General features: G+C 46.2%; 8 protein-coding genes across 8 annotated transcripts; 3 read left to right on the forward strand and 5 right to left on the reverse strand.

The window, feature by feature from the left end:
* Nucleotides 1–261: 261 nt before the first annotated feature.
* On the reverse strand, nt 262–471 carry N7520_008860 (uncharacterized protein; the record flags this gene model as incomplete). Its single annotated transcript, XM_057142794.1, has 1 exon — nt 262–471. One exon carries the CDS (start codon nt 469–471, stop codon nt 262–264), a length of 210 nt encoding a protein of 69 aa, XP_056992082.1.
* A 7-nt stretch (nt 472–478) lies between these two features.
* On the reverse strand, nt 479–763 carry N7520_008861 (uncharacterized protein; the record flags this gene model as incomplete). The annotated part of the gene is made up of 1 exon (XM_057142795.1): nt 479–763. The coding sequence occupies one exon, from the start codon at nt 761–763 to the stop codon at nt 479–481; it is 285 nt and encodes a 94-aa protein (XP_056992083.1).
* A 578-nt stretch (nt 764–1,341) lies between these two features.
* Nucleotides 1,342–2,100, forward strand: N7520_008862 (uncharacterized protein; the record flags this gene model as incomplete). Its single annotated transcript, XM_057142796.1, has 1 exon — nt 1,342–2,100. One exon carries the CDS (start codon nt 1,342–1,344, stop codon nt 2,098–2,100), a length of 759 nt encoding a protein of 252 aa, XP_056992084.1.
* Nucleotides 2,101–4,989: 2,889 nt separating this feature from the next.
* Nucleotides 4,990–5,706, reverse strand: N7520_008863 (uncharacterized protein; the record flags this gene model as incomplete). Its single annotated transcript, XM_057142797.1, has 1 exon — nt 4,990–5,706. The coding sequence occupies one exon, from the start codon at nt 5,704–5,706 to the stop codon at nt 4,990–4,992; it is 717 nt and encodes a 238-aa protein (XP_056992085.1).
* A 3,748-nt stretch (nt 5,707–9,454) lies between these two features.
* Nucleotides 9,455–10,126, reverse strand: N7520_008864 (SDR family oxidoreductase; the record flags this gene model as incomplete). Its single annotated transcript, XM_057142798.1, has 1 exon — nt 9,455–10,126. One exon carries the CDS (start codon nt 10,124–10,126, stop codon nt 9,455–9,457), a length of 672 nt encoding a protein of 223 aa, XP_056992086.1.
* Nucleotides 10,127–10,811: 685 nt separating this feature from the next.
* Nucleotides 10,812–12,029, forward strand: N7520_008865 (FAD-dependent oxidoreductase; the record flags this gene model as incomplete). The annotated part of the gene is made up of 1 exon (XM_057142799.1): nt 10,812–12,029. One exon carries the CDS (start codon nt 10,812–10,814, stop codon nt 12,027–12,029), a length of 1,218 nt encoding a protein of 405 aa, XP_056992087.1.
* An 836-nt stretch (nt 12,030–12,865) lies between these two features.
* N7520_008866 (zinc-binding alcohol dehydrogenase family protein) lies at nt 12,866–13,921 on the reverse strand (the record flags this gene model as incomplete). The annotated part of the gene is made up of 1 exon (XM_057142800.1): nt 12,866–13,921. The coding sequence occupies one exon, from the start codon at nt 13,919–13,921 to the stop codon at nt 12,866–12,868; it is 1,056 nt and encodes a 351-aa protein (XP_056992088.1).
* A 1,054-nt stretch (nt 13,922–14,975) lies between these two features.
* N7520_008867 (alpha/beta-hydrolase) lies at nt 14,976–16,801 on the forward strand (the record flags this gene model as incomplete). Its single annotated transcript, XM_057142801.1, has 3 exons — nt 14,976–15,747; nt 15,805–16,727; nt 16,775–16,801. 3 exons carry the CDS (start codon nt 14,976–14,978, stop codon nt 16,799–16,801), a joined length of 1,722 nt encoding a protein of 573 aa, XP_056992089.1.
* Between the last annotated feature and the right edge of the window lie 856 nt (nt 16,802–17,657).

Below are 17,657 nucleotides of genomic sequence, written 5' to 3' on the forward strand. Positions count from 1 at the left end.
TTTGGGACACACCTTCAAAACCTCCCCTTAACTTTGATCTTTTTCCAATTCTGCTTTTATTTTTCCAATTCTGTGGTTTCTCGGCAACAAACGGGGGGCCCCGAAAAAACCCAGGACGCCCTCTTCATCAAAAAAAATAGGGCTTTGCAACGGCGGCAGTGAAGTCAGCCATTTGGCTATGTAGCTAAGTTATGAAACAAAATAAAGAAAAGCATAACGGAATAGAAAGGGGGGAAACAACGATATGGAGTAAGCTGATGTTCACCAGCTTGGCGGTGGTGCCTGGAGGTGGTTTGGGGTTGACTGACAGCCTCGGACAGACTGGTCGCTTGGTACTAGCTGAGAGAATGACTGGCTAAGACTAGCCGATTGCTTGGGACTAACCGGCAGCTCGGTTAATTGTTTGGGGTCAATCGGCTGGTCCTCAGTGACAGGCTCATCGTTCTGTTCGACTATGACGGCAGGTTCCATTATGGCTTTATCCTGCCACTTGGAACGCAGATACACCTGATCCTATGCCCTCTACCAATGCTGGCGGAGCGAGCAACGTCCAGATGTCGCTGTTTTGTGCCATGATAGACAATTCAAGGTTTAGTATGCCAGTAAGAGAAGTAGGGAGTTCATGTTCCATCCCCTGAGCGACCAAGTAGTCTTCGTGAGAACCACGTGAGGCTTTCACGTTGTCTAGGGCGTTCTTCAAGCTAGTAGCTACCCTGGATAGGTCGTAAAAGTGACCATAGAGCAGATCGGTGTTGTCCTTCATGATAAGCTCCTATGCTTTCCATATCTGATCCTCAGATTGGTCAGATCTCAGCTTCGTCTTCCATTCGAACACTGTGCACAAGTCGTCAAAAGGCGAGCAAGGAAGCACGCTTGTGGCTTGATATTAAAATATCATGGTATAAATTACTGTACGATACATTGTAGAAGACTGGGTAGGAGTCAGTAGAAAGATTAATGTTCTAAGCGCCGCGCAAAATGTGCCTCGGTAAGCCTTAGATATCTGCTTACACCGTTCTCATGTCGTTGCAGTAGAGCCTAAAGTGTAATCAGTTATACAAGAAGAAAAGAATATTTCTATTATCAGACTTAAATTGCGTAATTGACCGACTAGACTTCACATCCTAAGAGATAATACGACACATATTCCCCCGTCAATAGTAAACAGGCTTAAACGAGATATTGTAAAACTCCCTCTCCTCTCTACTTTTCCTGCTTCCTCTTTCTACCCCAACCTCACCTTCTTCCATTCTCGCTTCTCTACCCGCTCTGCTAGATTCTTTTATTCTCACCTCTCTGCTAGTTCTGCTGGCTTATTCTCTTCTTACTCCTCTACTCATTATGCTATCTTTCGCTCTGATCTCCGAGTTCCCATACCGATACCGCTTCTCCTCAGGTAGCAGCCCGCTTATCCCTGTGGTCTCCCCAGGTACTGGGTCAATAAGACACGCAGATGGCCCTCGGCCATATTGTCTATTTGTGAGCTCCCAGCAGTTATTTTATATTCTGAATGCCTTTACTAACAAGTCAAAAAACCTAGTCCCGACACATGGCAGTCAAGTGATCGGCACCCCTATGGTGCTCCCTACCACTTCGTATGATGTGATTAGGATGCAGCCTAACCAGCTGGCGGCGCATATCCTTACCCTACCTTATAGGGTTATCAGAAATCGAGGCCGTATGCCTATTGTCAACATCGAGGCAATATTTGTAGAAGTCGAACGAGCAAAGCCAAGTACGACAACACCAACATCACAACTGGCTATCTTGGGTGGATCATACCCGATCACCCTAGCCTTCAAAAAGGGTAGGGTGATGTCACTCAGAAGTCGCATTCCAATCAAATTAAAAAGGAATGTGCGTGATAAGCATATCTCTGTCACCCTGATGCTTGATGGCCGCCATAAGGTCGTGGAAAAGGAGTTTAGTGAGATTATTCGGAAAATCTCTGGCCATCTCAGCATAACTCCAGTTGATGCGTACGAGACAGACGCATCTGTTCTGATCTTAGCCAAAGTGAATCTTGATGTTTGGGCCCGCTTTTCACATCACTTCGACTTTGATTTTGTGGGAGTGATTGTGGAAGAGACGAGAAGATGAGAAGATAAGATTAGGAGATGAGATGAGGCGATGATCCTGCAGCCAAGTAGGGAAAAAATACCATCTACACCCCTTCAAGAGCCATTCCGCAGAAAATTAACCATCAGTAAAGATGATATATTCAACTCCGAACCTCTATTAGGGATATCTTCTAAGCTCTTGGAGTAAAATATCTCATATATATAAAAGTCATCTTACCTTGTATACCCCTTTATCTCTATCTCTTTCTTTATCTCTCTCTTATTTACCTTTCTCCTTTCCTTGGTGGGTGTAGGTGAGGTAGGGGTAGGGTGTCATTATCCTGCTAGTTCTGGCTAAAGAGCAGGGCAGAACTGCGACCCACAAAAATTGGTCCCCAAAATGAAGCTAACAACACTGAATATCACTCAGTCCCATGCAGGTAATGACGTCAGAGAACGTAGGTAGACACGGGAACGAGTAGATACAGCACTCTCTGGAGACATGCCCGGCAGCTGTATGTCTGGTTACCGTGGAAGATGCGAGCACAGGGAGCCGGATCTTGTGCGATTCGTAGACAAGATTCGCGGAGGCTGAATTCTGAAACGAAACGATGACTTGCCGAGAAAAATAATCGGCTCAACCTGTGCTATCGTTCGTTTCTCAGTTAGCTCACAGGGCGTTGGCTAGAGGAATTCCCAGCGAAATGGCCGATCTTAAATGAATTGATTAGCTTTGATTAGCGAAGCGAGCTGTTTCCATCTCAAGGATAGCTTTGGAGGGTAGGTTCCAGGTCAACAGGCATGAAGTTAGTTAGTATGCGATCATTCCCAGATCGCCTGAAATCTCCACAGTGTGCCTTCACTCGGGTATTGTTTCTTGAGCACTCGCCTGAGACCTCGATATACCTAGTACGGTTAATATACCAATTGGAAGTACAAGACGGCAAACGAGCTGCCAAAAACGGCCGCAATCAACGCTGTTTCTGGCTGTCAATCTGCTACGCACTCCACCACGTCCCCGTGAATTTACGTCCACGCACTGCCACGCCCCGGGTGTGGACCCACTCGAACCTCATCTCCCTGCACCGCAGTATAACTTCAGGCACACGTTCCTGAGGCCGGCCAATGCAAAATTTGCATAGACCTCAATGTGGTCTTAGTCTCCAAAACACACGAAAATTGACCGTTGTAAACAGTGGCCACCCTCTTTTGTAAAGTATGCCTTGCTCTGGGTCGAGTGAACGTCTGACGAATGGGGATTTCTCAAGCATCTGTGGCTTTGAATCTCGTCAACTAGAGTGGGAGCCCATGAGGGGAATATGGCGCGAGCCTCGTGGTTGAAAAGCGCTAAATGGTGATGAACGGGATTATAGTCCAGAAGGTCGTTGCGGAACTCAAAATCAATGGAACATCTCTCGTCGTAATCCTCGTCGGACTGTGAGAGGTACCGGAGCTGCCATAGGCCCTTATTGTAGGATTTTAGAGCTGAGTGGTCTTGATCGGGTGGAGCGAGACACCATATCTGCATACGTAGCTCTGGGGGCAGACTTGGACCGTAGGGAAAGATTAATTCTATGGCCCAACTTCTTGAGATGTCGCCATGGCAAAGCAGGTCTGCGGGAGATAAGAGCGGAGTGAGTGCTGGGATTTTGAGGCTGAGGCCGTGCAAAGTGGCATGATACTGGTGGGTAGGGGTACTTTTGAACCCTTATCATTTTAGCAAGTGTTTACTAGCTTGCTTTTTACGCTCTCTTTGCTTAAACTTTTCACTTATTCTGCACTACGTCCTAGTCTCTGATCACTATTTTGATCACTCCGTCTCCCTAACCTCTTTTGCCCACCCCCAACTGCGCTCTCTGCATTGATCACAGAATCTTGGGATTTCCTAATTGCACATCCATAGGGAGAAATACCAGCATTCTAAACCGCACCCTGTTTTTTAACTCGGGAGGTCCCGGCGCAACACAATCAGAGCACAGCAGTAAAAGGTGGTGGATTAATTCATGGCAGAAGAGCTGGTGAAAAATCATGAAATATTAATTCTGGAAGGACTTAGGTGGCTCAATGTCATTCGAGCCCGTATAAAGGTTGATGGTCAAGAACCCTCCGGTATGGCCTATGCGCACTGTTTGATAAGGTGCCGGGGTTTGTGGCGGCACCGGTTAGTTTCCAAGGGTCTTTAGTACTGTTCGAAACTTGTGCCTTCCTTATCGATGCCGAGAAGGGTAGGTATCTGAAATTCAGCATTGATAGAATGATGTATGATCCAAAAATGCGACTCTGGCTGTTGAAAAACTTTGTGAATGTGAACGGGTCGCCATACTTCTTTCTTGCTATTCTGGTGTAGCTTTCCTGTCCTGTTTTGCTAAATTATCCAATGGTTCTATTTCTCACCTTTTCCATGTACTTAGTGATTAGTCACTATTAATCGTACATTTTGTTGTTTTATGTTTTCTAATGTCATAGGCCGCTGCTTGAAATGACGCGCACCCCCAGAAGTTTCAAAAGTGCCTTCTATCCTTCTCTTATTTCCTCTCGCCCTCGTCCTCGTCCTCTTCCTTGCTTGTTACTGAGCTCAACACAACACCTCTGACTCTCAACTGAATAGTGGTCTCTCCATAGCTGATTCAAAGTGGGCCATGCACCTGCAAGAGTTCAGCCACAGACTCTGCTCAAAAATAGGAAAGGGCCGTAATCGTATTTTGCTTGGTGCAAGACCTTATGGATCGGTTTCATAGCAAATCCTCCGTTATGTCGCGTGAAATACTACACTTTGGCCGGTCAATCTAGTTGCCCACCAAATTCGAGCTAGGTCCTCTCAAATACTTTGTCTTTCATTGACTTTTGTAATTCTAGTTTGAAGTTATAAGAGTGAATTTTCAAGAATTTGTATATTCGAATTAAACAGTGCTTGTTTCATGAGCGGTGATCAAATTCGGATGTTCTCCACTTTCAATTCCCGATAGCAGTGACGCGTCCAGTTTGTGAACTCAACAACAAGATGCTGACGATGTTGTTCGAACAAAATTTCAGGGGCCGAAGCTGGGAAGTAGATGCAAAGGTTGGCATCAAATCCAGAGCCGTCAGCGTGAGGTCTGAATTGGTGTAGCACGTAGCCATTGATTAAGCCGTCATCGGTGTGCCCATAACCGCTGAGCTTGAGAGTGAAGTCCTCGTACATGTCTCTCTTCTGAAAAGGCTGAGATGGAGCCTCGAATTTGATGAAGAAGCGAGAGACCCAAGGGCCCAAGTTTTCGATCACTTTTTCGTTGCCATGTTCATCAGAGAGAACAAGCCAATGCTCAGGCTGACCCGCCAGCATGTAAGGGACCTTCTTTTGGCAGCGGTTGCGGAACCATGGAAGGAATTCATTCATAGTAAGACCTTCAACCGAGAGTTCAATGCGAGCGGGCTTGAATTCGCCTGTCACGTTCTCTGCTAGAACTTTACGCCAGAATTCATTTGACTCATCGATGTCAGGTTGAATGAGTTTTTCGATGGCTTCGAGACCTAAGCGGTCTTTGATTCTTTCCAGGCCGCGGCGTGCAAATCGAAGTTCGTATTCATCAGATGTTCCGGCAATGGAGGGACCGATCGTTACATTGGCACTGAATCCTGCCGGGTAGTCAAGGACTTGGGAGGGCATAATGATATGGGTTTAAGTAGAATAAAATGTGATCAGATCCTGTAGAGTTCATGTGCAGATTCGTGCCTTGGTACCTGAGTCATTAAATAAAGATTTCGAGATGAGGGGGAGGCTTTGGTACAAGTAGTGGTGACGTAGTCTGTTTATGCGGTCTCGGGGATCTTGGGGCCACGAAAGTGGTAACTTGTCAACGAGAAAAGTACCTGGCTAATGGCAATAGACCAGGATCTATACTGGACCTTCCGAATCATCCTAATACGCATCAATTACCAGGCCTCGCCCCACGTATGGCGCTCCCCACATAGTCGGCCCGCACAAGCCCCGAACATTAAAACGGAGATCTTAGTCATAGGTCGACGTTTCCCCGTTCTCCACACAGTCGGCCCGCACAAGTCCCGACAGAAAAATGCGAGGCAAATCTGTCGGGCCGCAGGATATCCGCACACGCTAGCACTGAGGGAATCAACCATGAGGCGGTTAGTCGATTGATTGTTAAGGTTCGTCCTCGGCGGTTCACCGCTAGTTTCAATACGTAGTATTAGTCGTGGGACCCGACTAGTGCGTGGTTCAATGCTTACCATCGGCCCCGCATAATACCGAAATGCCCCGTACTGCGCTACTGATACCGAATCCACCAAAAATCAATGTTGTAACGTCGGTCTTAGAAATCAATATTGCGTATTGTCTCGTAAATTGAAATTCATGAGGAACTTGCGTAGCCGGTACAGGCTTTCGAGAATTATGCATCTTAAATAAAAGAAATGCGGTCGAGTCTCTTCTAAACAAAGATCGTCCTTGGTTTATGCATAGGTGTTTTGAATTCTAAAGCACGTAATTTCCATTAAAAGGGAGAGCAGGAATGAATACAATAGGTATTCGTGCCAAAAGGTTTGGAGCCTTGAAAGAAGAGCCGGCCAGGAGGCGTGTTTGGGATAGATATTTAATGATCTCTAATGTAAAGAAACATCACACCTTTTTTCATTTCAAATAGATTAAGTCAAATGTTCAACCCAGCTCTATACAAAGGGTACGCACGATTATCATCTGGAACAAGAAGGGAAAATACATTAAAAAAGTATATTCCATAGCCGATTAATATGATCCTGCATGTCAGTCAGAACATGATGTGATTCATTGATTTCTGACGGGAGATGTTCATGCGTAGGAGCGTTTGGTGGCCTAAAGGTGGTCTCTGCACCACAGGGTTCTGGGCTTGATGAGCGATAAATGCTCCCGTCGAAATCTTCGGCTTCAAACGGGAGGTAGAATGGCTCTGTTATGTCCATGATCGGCAAGATGGATGAGAGATGTACAGACACTAAGCTATGCAACTCAGTGCTGGCTATTTCATCCATAATGGGCATGGACCGCGAATGACACGCAAAGGCTTCTATGTCGCGCGTTGAAATCATAACACGGGAAGCCAGTGTCAGTAGTTTCTCCCACTATGTAATGTGTCAGGTTTTTAAGATGAAAGACCGAGTTGGCAAATTCTTGAAAGATGAAGCTTACCATAATCTGCGCTGGGGCCCATAAGTATCGTAAATGATTCAAAGTAGAAAGGTTAATCAAGGCGCATGACCGAAGGGCACGCAACAGGCGATCACTATTCTCGTGAAATGGTTGTTTGTAAAAGTTGTGCAAATGCAGAAGTGAACCCAATTGAAGTGATGCAGCAAGGAAGCTTGAATACCCAAGAAATGGTGGAATTGAGCTAAGTTGCTCAGATGGGGTTATTACAAGTAAGCGATTCATCGCCTCGGTAAGTGACAGTATATGGCGGACGGCGATGATAGCACTTAATTGAAAGAACTCATGATCAGCAGCATTCCTCCGCAGACTGCAAAGAAACATGTATAAATGCGAGATCGCCCGACAGTGGTGGTAGAGCACTTCGGAAACAAGTGATCTGCGGAGCCAGGTAGAGTTCGAGCCTGGAGAGGGCACTGGCTCCGTATTAAAGGAATTATAGCAAGCAGTCGTGTGGATGTCCAGTTTGGTCAAAGATGATATCATGGAAACGGGATCTTCCACAGCGTGCAGGTCATAAACGAATTGACGGACATGGAACCTGTGAATACGCAATGAGTCAACTCGGAAGTTCTTCACTTTGACATTCTGGGGATTCTCAATATTACCAGCATCCCATAATAGCTAAAAGTTTGGAGTTGGTAGATAACTCCTCGCTTCCATAATCGTAATGTGAATTTTGACCTGCCTGGATACTTTGTAAAATTTCTCTGACGGTTGATAATTTTGGTTTGTCAGGAAGCTCTAGAACGAAGCAAGGGTTGATAGATCGAGGTTTCTGTACAAAACATCTAATAAACCAGTAAACTGCAAAGGTACTTAACGCGGATTGTGATGAGAATTCGATAATGTTGGCCTGCCCTTGTAGCGTCAAATGGAGAGATGATTGAAAGGCAGAGTCTTTGACCATGATTAACTCAGTGCTGATGATAATGTTTTATTGTTTTCAACGATCAATCTCTTACCTGCAATCGACCTGGCTCTATTTATTTGGCCCCGAGAAAACCAATAAAGGGACAGGTGGAATGAGGCCAGTAAAGCTTCCACTGACGGGGAAGGCATTAAAACAGGCATAACCCTGCTTGCTTGTAACACCCAAGAATCACATTGACAGCGATAAACATCACCGCTCGAAGATACATCCGAATATTTTGCGCGAGTATTGAGATGCGGCCGCATCGCCCCTGGGACAAAAATAGATGAAAATGCAAGCAGGCTCCGCAACAAGAATTCCGGGATATTCTTATCCCGGTAATTGAGGAACAGGTCTTCCTTATTGAACAGAACGACTGAATTGATAAATTGGGAGAAGTATGACTGAAGCAGGCCAAGTCTGCGGTCGACCTGGCAGATGGAGTTTGAACTAGTAGACTGCCATTAGAATGATGGACTCCCAGATCTCACAGTTCTTTTGCTGAGGAGCTTACCAGCGATTTTGGTTTTGATTTTCTCTGCGGCTCAGTCGTTGTTCAGCTAGGAGTTTTCGATTAGGAGGCAGGGGATAGTCACAATCAGCCTCAAATTCACGGCAACGTTGGCAGACCGGGAGATCTCGAGAACATTTGCGCTGAGAGAAAAGACAGTCCGTATATTTCGAGTAGAAAATTTAGCCAGTTGACCTACTTTTTGTTCCCTACACCGACGGCAAGCAGTCAAACTAATCATTATCCCTTCATTATTGCCAATTTCTGTCATGTTAATAGATTCCAAGGTCTTGGTGATTGCGCTTTTGCGTTCCCAGGAATAGATTTTGCTGAGGAATCAAGATGGCGTTCCACGCGTGCTTGGCAGTGCAGGTCGGAGGATTATTAGTCCGGCGTGCTATCAATCTTCTAGCCTCAACGTCATCGGGATAAACTATGACGTCTTGCCTCTTCAGATCGAAAGAGTACGCGGTTATTGAATTGAAACTTGATCCATTAATTTTCACGTATCATGATGTTCTTTCTGGGCATTCATTTATCATTATCTGAAAAGAGCAACACTTAGCTCATGTGCATACAAGGCAGCTCGAAATCCAAAAATCAGCTGCTTTTAAAAGAGAAGGGAAAGTTGAGAACTTAAAATATCTTCATGCCAACATCTGATATTGAAAAGTTTGATTTCTTCAATGCACCTTCTCGTCCTTCATATTACACTGGAAAGTGCATACATACATGAATCTCAGATAACCATACTTCCTGTCGATTCACTCAAGGATACATACATCACATTTTCTTCACCACGGAACAATTGATCCATCCCAAGCAATAAATTGGGGATATTCCTCGAGTTTGAGTGTGCTCAGTACCTTGCAATATCCAGCAACGGATGTTTCAACGGGCATACCCCCTGGACCACCCATATCAGTGGCTACCCAGCCTGGATGAAATGCTAGCAAAGTGAATTTTTCTTCGCGCAATTCATGATGGAGCTGAATCATCATCATATTGCCCCCAGCCTTGATGAGAGAATATGGGCCAAGAGATCCGTGATCAAATTCGCTCTGCTTTTGCAATGACCCACAGAGAGAAGATGTCAACACAATCTGCCTGGTTTTGCGAGCAAGAAGAGCAGGAAGGAATGCTTTGACCAGTCGAAGGGGTCCCTTCAGGTTGATGTCGAGATATTTGTCAAATTTTTCGTCCGGACAAGTGAGTAGCTGGTCTTCCTCGCCAAAAGCACCGTTGATAATCAGTGTGTCAATCTCTGGGATTTGAGATGCAGCCTGGGTGATAGATGACGGGATACCCTGATCGAGGGTGATGGATGAGACGTTGGGAGCACCAAAGTCGGTTGGTTGGCGCACGCTCGCAATGATATGCTGGTTGGAATCAGCGCTGAGCTGTCTCACGAGCTCGCGGCCAATTCCACGCGAAGCTCCAACCACCAGGGTGATTTTTGAATTCATATTGCTCAATGAAGGGTGTAGAATATTGGTTTAGATATCGTTTCGAACAAGTACACCAAAGCTTTTATACACTGCAAATACAGCGAGAAAATTCCAACCGATATCCACAAGTGCACTTTTTTTTCTTTTTCGCTTTATGTTAAAGAATGCATAGACTACTTATCCATAAAATGTCCGGACGGCTCCGGTTTCAGTGAAATATTGTATGATTATGAGGTTTCTGGGAACTTTTACCCGGTATTCAGAATACTGTAACCAGCTGCCTTATTTGATGTTTCGGGACGCGACACAAGTGGGGATCGGCAGTAATTTGACTTTCATCGGAGGTGGATACTCCTAGTTTTTTGAGCCCGAAAGCCGAGTGGTACGTGGTTTCGGTATTACCGTTATCTCCTTCCTTTTCCTGTGTAACGGACAATCGCCACATTAACCATGCCTGCAGTGCTTCCGATGGGCAGTTGGCCATGGAGCTACACGGACGGAGAATAGGAAAGTTATGTCTCGAGTAATACCGCATTGTTCAATACATCGTGTAGAAACAGCGGTACGTTTCATGGCTAGGTACTTCAATGTAATAATGTATTAATTTTTGGGACATTGCTTCACTATATAAGTGCGACTACACGGCCCTCTGTTAGCTACAAATTCATCATTGGTCAAATCTGCACATCCTCATTTCTCTAACATGGCCACTCATGAAGACGTGGCAATTATTGGCGCTGGTCTTTCAGGCCTCGTTCTAGCATTGTCTCTACACCGACAGAACATACCCTGCACCATATACGAGCTCAGGCCTGCACCACTGGATATTGGAGGTGCTATTACCATCTCCCCAAATGCACTACAAATCATCGACAAGCTTGGTCTATATGAGAATGTTATGAGTGAGGGGTACGCGTGCGAAGCTTTTCATTTCCGTTCCCAGGATGGTGAGCTTCTCGATACCTATGAGATTGGAAGCTTGGAAAAATACGGGTACCCCGGCCTTCGCGTCTACAGAAAAGTCCTGATTAGAGAACTCCTCGCGAAATGTGCGGAGAAGAAGATTCAAATCATCTTTGGCAAAAAGTTCACTCGGATCTTATCCGAGTCCAAAGCTGGGGTGACCTGGGAATTTGACGACGGTACTGTTGGCCAAGCGGCCAGCCTCGTGGGTACCGATGGAATTCACTCCCGTGTTCGCTCTTATCTTCATGGCGATGTTCAGCCCAAGTTCGTGAATGTCTTGGCAATTGGAGCCACAATCCCGACCAGTCGAGTCACACTGCCCGAGGACTACGGCTTGCCTGTCACCATCATGAGCAAGACACATGGCGCTTACATCCTGGCCCCCAACCTTTCTGATGGTTCTGAGCTGGTTATTGTGAAGCAGAGAAGAATCGAGGAACGTAATCGAGAAGGTTGGAGGGATCTCTTGGCCGACAAAGAAGGATCTGTTGATTTTCTTCTTCAAGGGGTGGAGGATTTCCCAGACATTGTTCGTCAGGCCGTCTCAGCGGTTACACCAGAGTCAGTATCTATCTGGCCGTTTTATCAAGTCCCGAAAATGGACAAGTGGACGTCAGAAGGAGGCCGAGTTTCGATCCTTGGAGATGCTGCACATGCCATTCCTCCTTCGTCAGGACAAGGGGCCAATCAAGTGTTTGAAGATGCCTTTACATATGCCCTCGTGCGTGGTCAGTGCAGCGAGGCTTCCCTAAATTCTGTTTTGGCAAAATGGCAACGCGGTCGGCAGGAAAGGATTGACCGTTTGATTGTTCTAGCGCAACAGATGAATGTCCGTCGCCTGCCCGAATCGACGGAACATGGGCTCAACGAGGTAGTTGGAACGGAAGATTTTAACATGGACTGGCTTTTTAAGCCTGACCTTGATAAGATGGTCAAAACATGGCTCACCGTTTGAATTCGAGGGGTATGATCAGCATTGCTTACTGTTGATCTCACCAGATAGGTACTAAGTACAATCATATCAACTTGAGCTTTCACACGCTTAAGCGAAAGTACAATGCTCTATAGGAGCTTTTCTTCCCATTGATTTAACAAAAACACGTTTTCCACCTGGGAATCATAAAACTCAACCAACATCGCCACTGCTCATGCTGTTTCTCTCTGCAGCCTCGAATTCACATACCACAAGAAATGGTGATGAATGTAGGTGGTTGGACATGCAATTAAAGAAGAAAAATAATTAGAGCTAATAGTAGGAGGTTGTCAAGAAAATTGGTATTTTTAAATGATGAATCTCTGGTTGTTCTTCAAGAGGCAAAGCCTAAAGAAGCTGGGCAATAGGTTGATGAAATTCCAAATAGTAGACATAAGTTTCAGGGCGTTCTCACAGGCTATAGGGCTCTTGAAGGTTTGGCTAACGAGCAATGGACTGTCAACTTTTCTTTGGACTGAAAGACTTAATGACCATTGACTGCTCACCACCATAGGGCCGACGTGCCCGCAGCAATACTGCATACAGTCTTCGTGAGTGCAGATTTTTTACATAACCGCGGGCTTGGCACTTCCTCAGTTCCCAGAATCAAGGATCTATATGCTACTTAGCGGTATATTCTCAAACCATGGATGGAAGGTCTGCTGTCAAAAATGCGCCACTGGGGGCCAAACAGTTCACAAGCGATATCAGCAAAGGGCAAGGTAGGAGTGGGTAGAATTGAATTGCGCCAGTGATAAAGAGAATGTGATTCAACTGCATTACCGCAGTCCGGCAATGGTATCACTAGTAAGCATTGCTCAAATAGGATGTTGAATGGCAAACTTTTGCATGCTGGCCTTGCCGTCAGCCACATCGAGCATGGCGCGAATACCCTCCTCTCCTCCCTTGACTACTACAACATTTGGCATGATGTAGCCACTCCCGTAATTTTCAATGGCCCATTTGGTAGCCTGGTCAATCTTGTCTTGCATTTCTTGATCTGGTTCGTGTCTGAGCACAATTCCATTAGGAAGCACGAAGTCCACATCGGCGTTTCTGCAAGCAAAGGTGCGGCTCCAATGATTCTTCGCATCCTTCGTAGCGGGAAGAGGAGAAGTGAAAAGAGCGTCGCTTGCATCATCCACGCAAGCCTCACAGAGGACGGTTGTTGACGGCGGACCCTGTCCCACCACCGAATCAAACACACGCTTTAGCGGCTTGGTAGTGTGCTTTGAGAGGGCACGTCGAATATTTTGCACGACATCTCGATCATTGTAATCGAAGCATTCCGTCGCGCCAAGCGACAGCAGCTTCGCATGGTTTCTAGGTGATGCAGTCACCAGAATCGGATGACAATTTGCCTTTTTCGCAAATTGGACTGCGGCGCTTCCCACAGCACTGGAAGCACCCCATATCAGTAGAGGCTGGGAGCTTCCACATCCGACCTCGAAGGGAATCTGGAGCTGATTGAAGAGAGCATCAGCAGCAGTATGCGTCACGACCATCAAGGTGGCAGCATCCGGCATAGGCATAGTTGGCGGAACGTGGTAAATGAAATGTCTGGCGCAATGAAAGTCCTGATGCGTGCCGTACTGCTTTGGTTTGTTCAGAGCAGGAGCAGCAAAGCCAAGTACACGGTCGCCTTGCTTGAACTGGCCTTCTCTATCATGACCTGCTTTGATCACTGTTCCCGAAAAGTCGTACCCAGAAACAGAATTATTGAACCCAACTGTCGCATGCTTCACGTCGGCTGGGTTGATTCCGGAATATTGTACCTCAACGAGAACTTCGCCTGGTAGAGGCTCATAAGATTCGTCGGTCTTGCGAATGGACAATTTGCCATCTTGGTCAATCCAAATGACGCGAGTCGTCATCTTGGAAGGGATACTGATAGTAATTTGTAGGCAAAGGCAGAAAGTAAAATGAATTCAGCACGACAAGTTTGGGTGAGACCAGGAACTTGAGCAATAGGGGTCAATACCAACTTTAGGGGTTATTTATGATCAGCAATTGTATTTTTGGAATAAACTTGGTTAGCAAAGAATATTGGTGCCCTGTTGTTCAGGATTTGTGCACGAAGATGGGTCTATCGACGGCCCCGTCGGCCCCGTCGGCAATAGGAGGGTTTTGTCATTTTTTATTCTACGTATCATATCCCTGTGGGTGAATCAGGTTGAATAGATTATTTATCTGTGCTTGTACGTGCAAATTCAGATGGAAATCTATCTAACAACTGCAACTTTGAGGCTTTTGGACATGATGATTAATGGCATCGCTGGCTCTGAGGGTATGGTTTCGCTGTAAAATAAATGAATGGGGGGGAATTGATAGGGCGTTATGGAAACTGAGAGGAAATAACGTCACACCATCGCAGTATTTTACGTTTCCGTCGGGCCTGAAAATATTACTTGGGAAGGTGACTTTCCAGTTGGTCTTATTGGACTGTGGGTTAAGTGACGCTCTTCACTTTGCACCAGCGTTTACCGCTTTTCTCTCTCTCTCCTCGATATCTCTCGGGATACAGATCTTCGCTTTCTTCTCTAGGGCGACAGCAGGATCTAGCTTTCGACAAATTTGGTTTCATAGCACTCCGCCCATGGCCCCACTACCAAGATGCATCGGATCTCTTGGAAAACAACTCCGTCGGCCAGCCGTGTTCTCCACTATCCCCGTTACGATACCCCGTCGGAACCCCACTTGCATCCCAGATCGACATATGTGGTGGAGTGGAGACTTGACTTCGACATTGTGAACTGGCTATCCATCGATTTTCAGCTCTGGCCTGGGCATAGATATTCTATCCGAATCTTGATCAAGGGCCATCTCAAAATCTCAGAATCGCCACGAAATTCTACCACTGGGCACAAATTCTTCTTGGTCGTTTCATACTGTCGATTTATTCTCTCCAATTTTCTACCCCAACTCGCCATGGTGTCTGAGATCCAACCTCATGCCGAGTTTCTAGCGTCATGTCAAGAGAACAGAAGAATTGCAAAGGACTATGTTCAGTATCGTTCTGCATTGTCTCTAGAAGACCCCAAAGCGCGCTTTCCCGGGTTTCACCAGGGGCTTACCACCTTCAATGCTGGACAGCAAGTGGAAAAGGGCGCGAAGCCCCTCACAGTTGATATCCTTATGCATGAAAGCATGCCTATGGTTCTTTCCGATGGTACCAAGCTATATTACGATATATTCTTCCCGGCTGGTTACGAGAACCTTGAAGTCGTTGACAAGAATAAGAAGATACCTGCATTAGTTGCCTGGAGTCCTTATGGGAAACAGAAGGGTGGAACGCTATTGGATGATTTTCCGTTCCGTGCCGGTGTGCCCAAGCATTGGCTGACAGGTCTACAAAAATGGGAAGGACCTGATCCTGGTTTCTGGTGTCCGGAAGGATACGCCGTTGTAAATGTCGACACACGTGGCGCTTACACCTCTGAAGGTAATCTTGAGATAATGGGCCACCAGGAAGCTCAAGATGGAGCCGAATTCGTGACATGGTTATCTGAGCAATCCTGGTGCAATGGCAAAGTCGGGCTCACTGGCAACAGTTGGTTGGCCATGTCGCAGTGGAAGATCGGAAGTCTGCGACCTAAAGGCCTAGAAGCGCTCGCACCATGGGAAGGAATACAGGACTTGTATCGTGACAACACATGTCAAGGAGGAATTCCTTCCGGTGGATTCCATAACTCAGTTGCTGGTAATAATACTCTGCACCAGCTATCCTTCAAGTTGATAAAATGCTGACTAAAGACAGATACCCTCGCTAGCTACGCCAAGCTGGAGGACTTACCTGGGGTTCTGGTGAAGTATCCGTTCTTCACCGAATACTGGGAAGACAAGAGAGCCAAATGCGAGCAAATCAACGTTCCCACCTACGTGGCTGCCTCATGGACGAACCCCGTCCATACTCCGGGAACTATGAGAGCTTACCGATCCATACCAGAATCCGTGCCAAAGTGGCTTCGAGTGCACAACTCACAAGAATGGTCAGATTATTATGCCGATTCCAGCTGCCGTGACTTGAAGCGATTTTTCGATTGCTTCCTGAAGGGGGATGTCGAAAATGGCTGGCTCGAAACGCCTAAGATCCGACTCAGTATTCTGAATTTCGGCCTAGATGGCTTGGATGATACCCTGAATCGGGCAGAGACTACTTGGCCACTCGCTCGGACCAAGTACCAGAAGCTTTATCTGACAACCGATGGAAAAATGAGCCTATCACCTTCAAACCAGTCGGGCCAAGTCACATATGACTCTAAGAACGGAAAAACCACATTTCGGTATCTCATACCTCATGATATAGAGACTACAGGATATTTTGTTGCCCGCCTCGCAGTCTCTTGCCCAACAAGCGATGATATGGACCTATTCGCTCAGGTGTGCTGTCTTCGTGGACGCTCCGCATATAAGCAGGGCGTTCTCACTATCAAACCTGACAATCTGATGGTGATCAAACTGTTGAAATTGTTGCATAACTGGCAAATTGGCCTTCAGAATGTTGGTATGTTGTTTCATTGGGGACCAGCCGGTCAGCTCCGGGTCAGCCATGCCCACCAGCTTAGTGAACATGCAACCACCTTCGAGCCGCTTTATGCCCATAAAGAGCGCATCCCATTAACTAAAGGCGAGGTTCGAGTTGTGGAGATTCCACTCCGTCCATACGGAATGTATTGGAGGGTACGTACCACCTTACATTGAGCTAAACTGTGGCATCTTGTGAATAGACTGCTGACTGCACTTTAGAAAAATGATGTTATGGAACTTACTGTGGCTGGAAATCCAGTACTGCCATTTCCAATTCCAGGCGTCAAGCCCTTGCATGGAACCAATAATGGAACTCATGTCATTCACTGCCTTGACAGAGGATATGATAGTTCTTGCCTTGTCGTGCCATGTATATAGCTTATCATTACGGTTATAAGAAACAATATGCAATACTTCAGAGTCTAAGGCTTAAAAAGTCGCAACAAAAAAGTGTTCCGCTGATTGACGGCTGCAATTCAAGGGCTTACGCCTCCCGCCCAGGACCGTTCGTGCAACCTTTTCCCAAAAAAAGTGGTCTCGGTGCATAAGAAATTATTACCCCTTTTCTATTTTTCCCGTCTTTCATTTTCGATTTCTCATATATAGTGCAAATGTGTCTGGTGCGGAATATGTTTCTGTATCGCTCTTCTTTCTTACTACCTGTCACATAGCTCCTTCTCCTTTGGCTTGAGCAGAATCAGCCCGCTGACATTCCTTCCCCAATCACCCACAGGATTTACGTATCTGTATAACTCATGCGATGGTTTTTCTAATAAATTTCAATTGTTATGCTTTGCATACATCGTTGTTGACTTGGGTAGTGACACACCAGGTATCGGGTAGAACGGCGACTAAGGGGCCGACGGGGCCGACGGGGCCGACATGGACTACGAGTAATCCATTTCCGCTGAGTCCCTGTCATGATTGGCAGATTCTGCATTTGTCTCCGCTGAAAGCGGGGTTTCTGGGCAGATATTACGCGTGTGGATGACATCTTTTATTGTACTATTCTGTAGCTGGGCAACGAAGAAAGGAATTTCGTTTCATGGGCCACTGGAACGATACCATAAGAGAAGCACTGTT

Source organism: Penicillium odoratum, assembly GCF_028828045.1.
Source record: "Penicillium odoratum strain IBT 22623 chromosome Unknown utg000006l_segment0_segment0, whole genome shotgun sequence".
In the NCBI taxonomy this organism is placed as follows: domain Eukaryota; kingdom Fungi; phylum Ascomycota; class Eurotiomycetes; order Eurotiales; family Aspergillaceae; genus Penicillium; species Penicillium odoratum.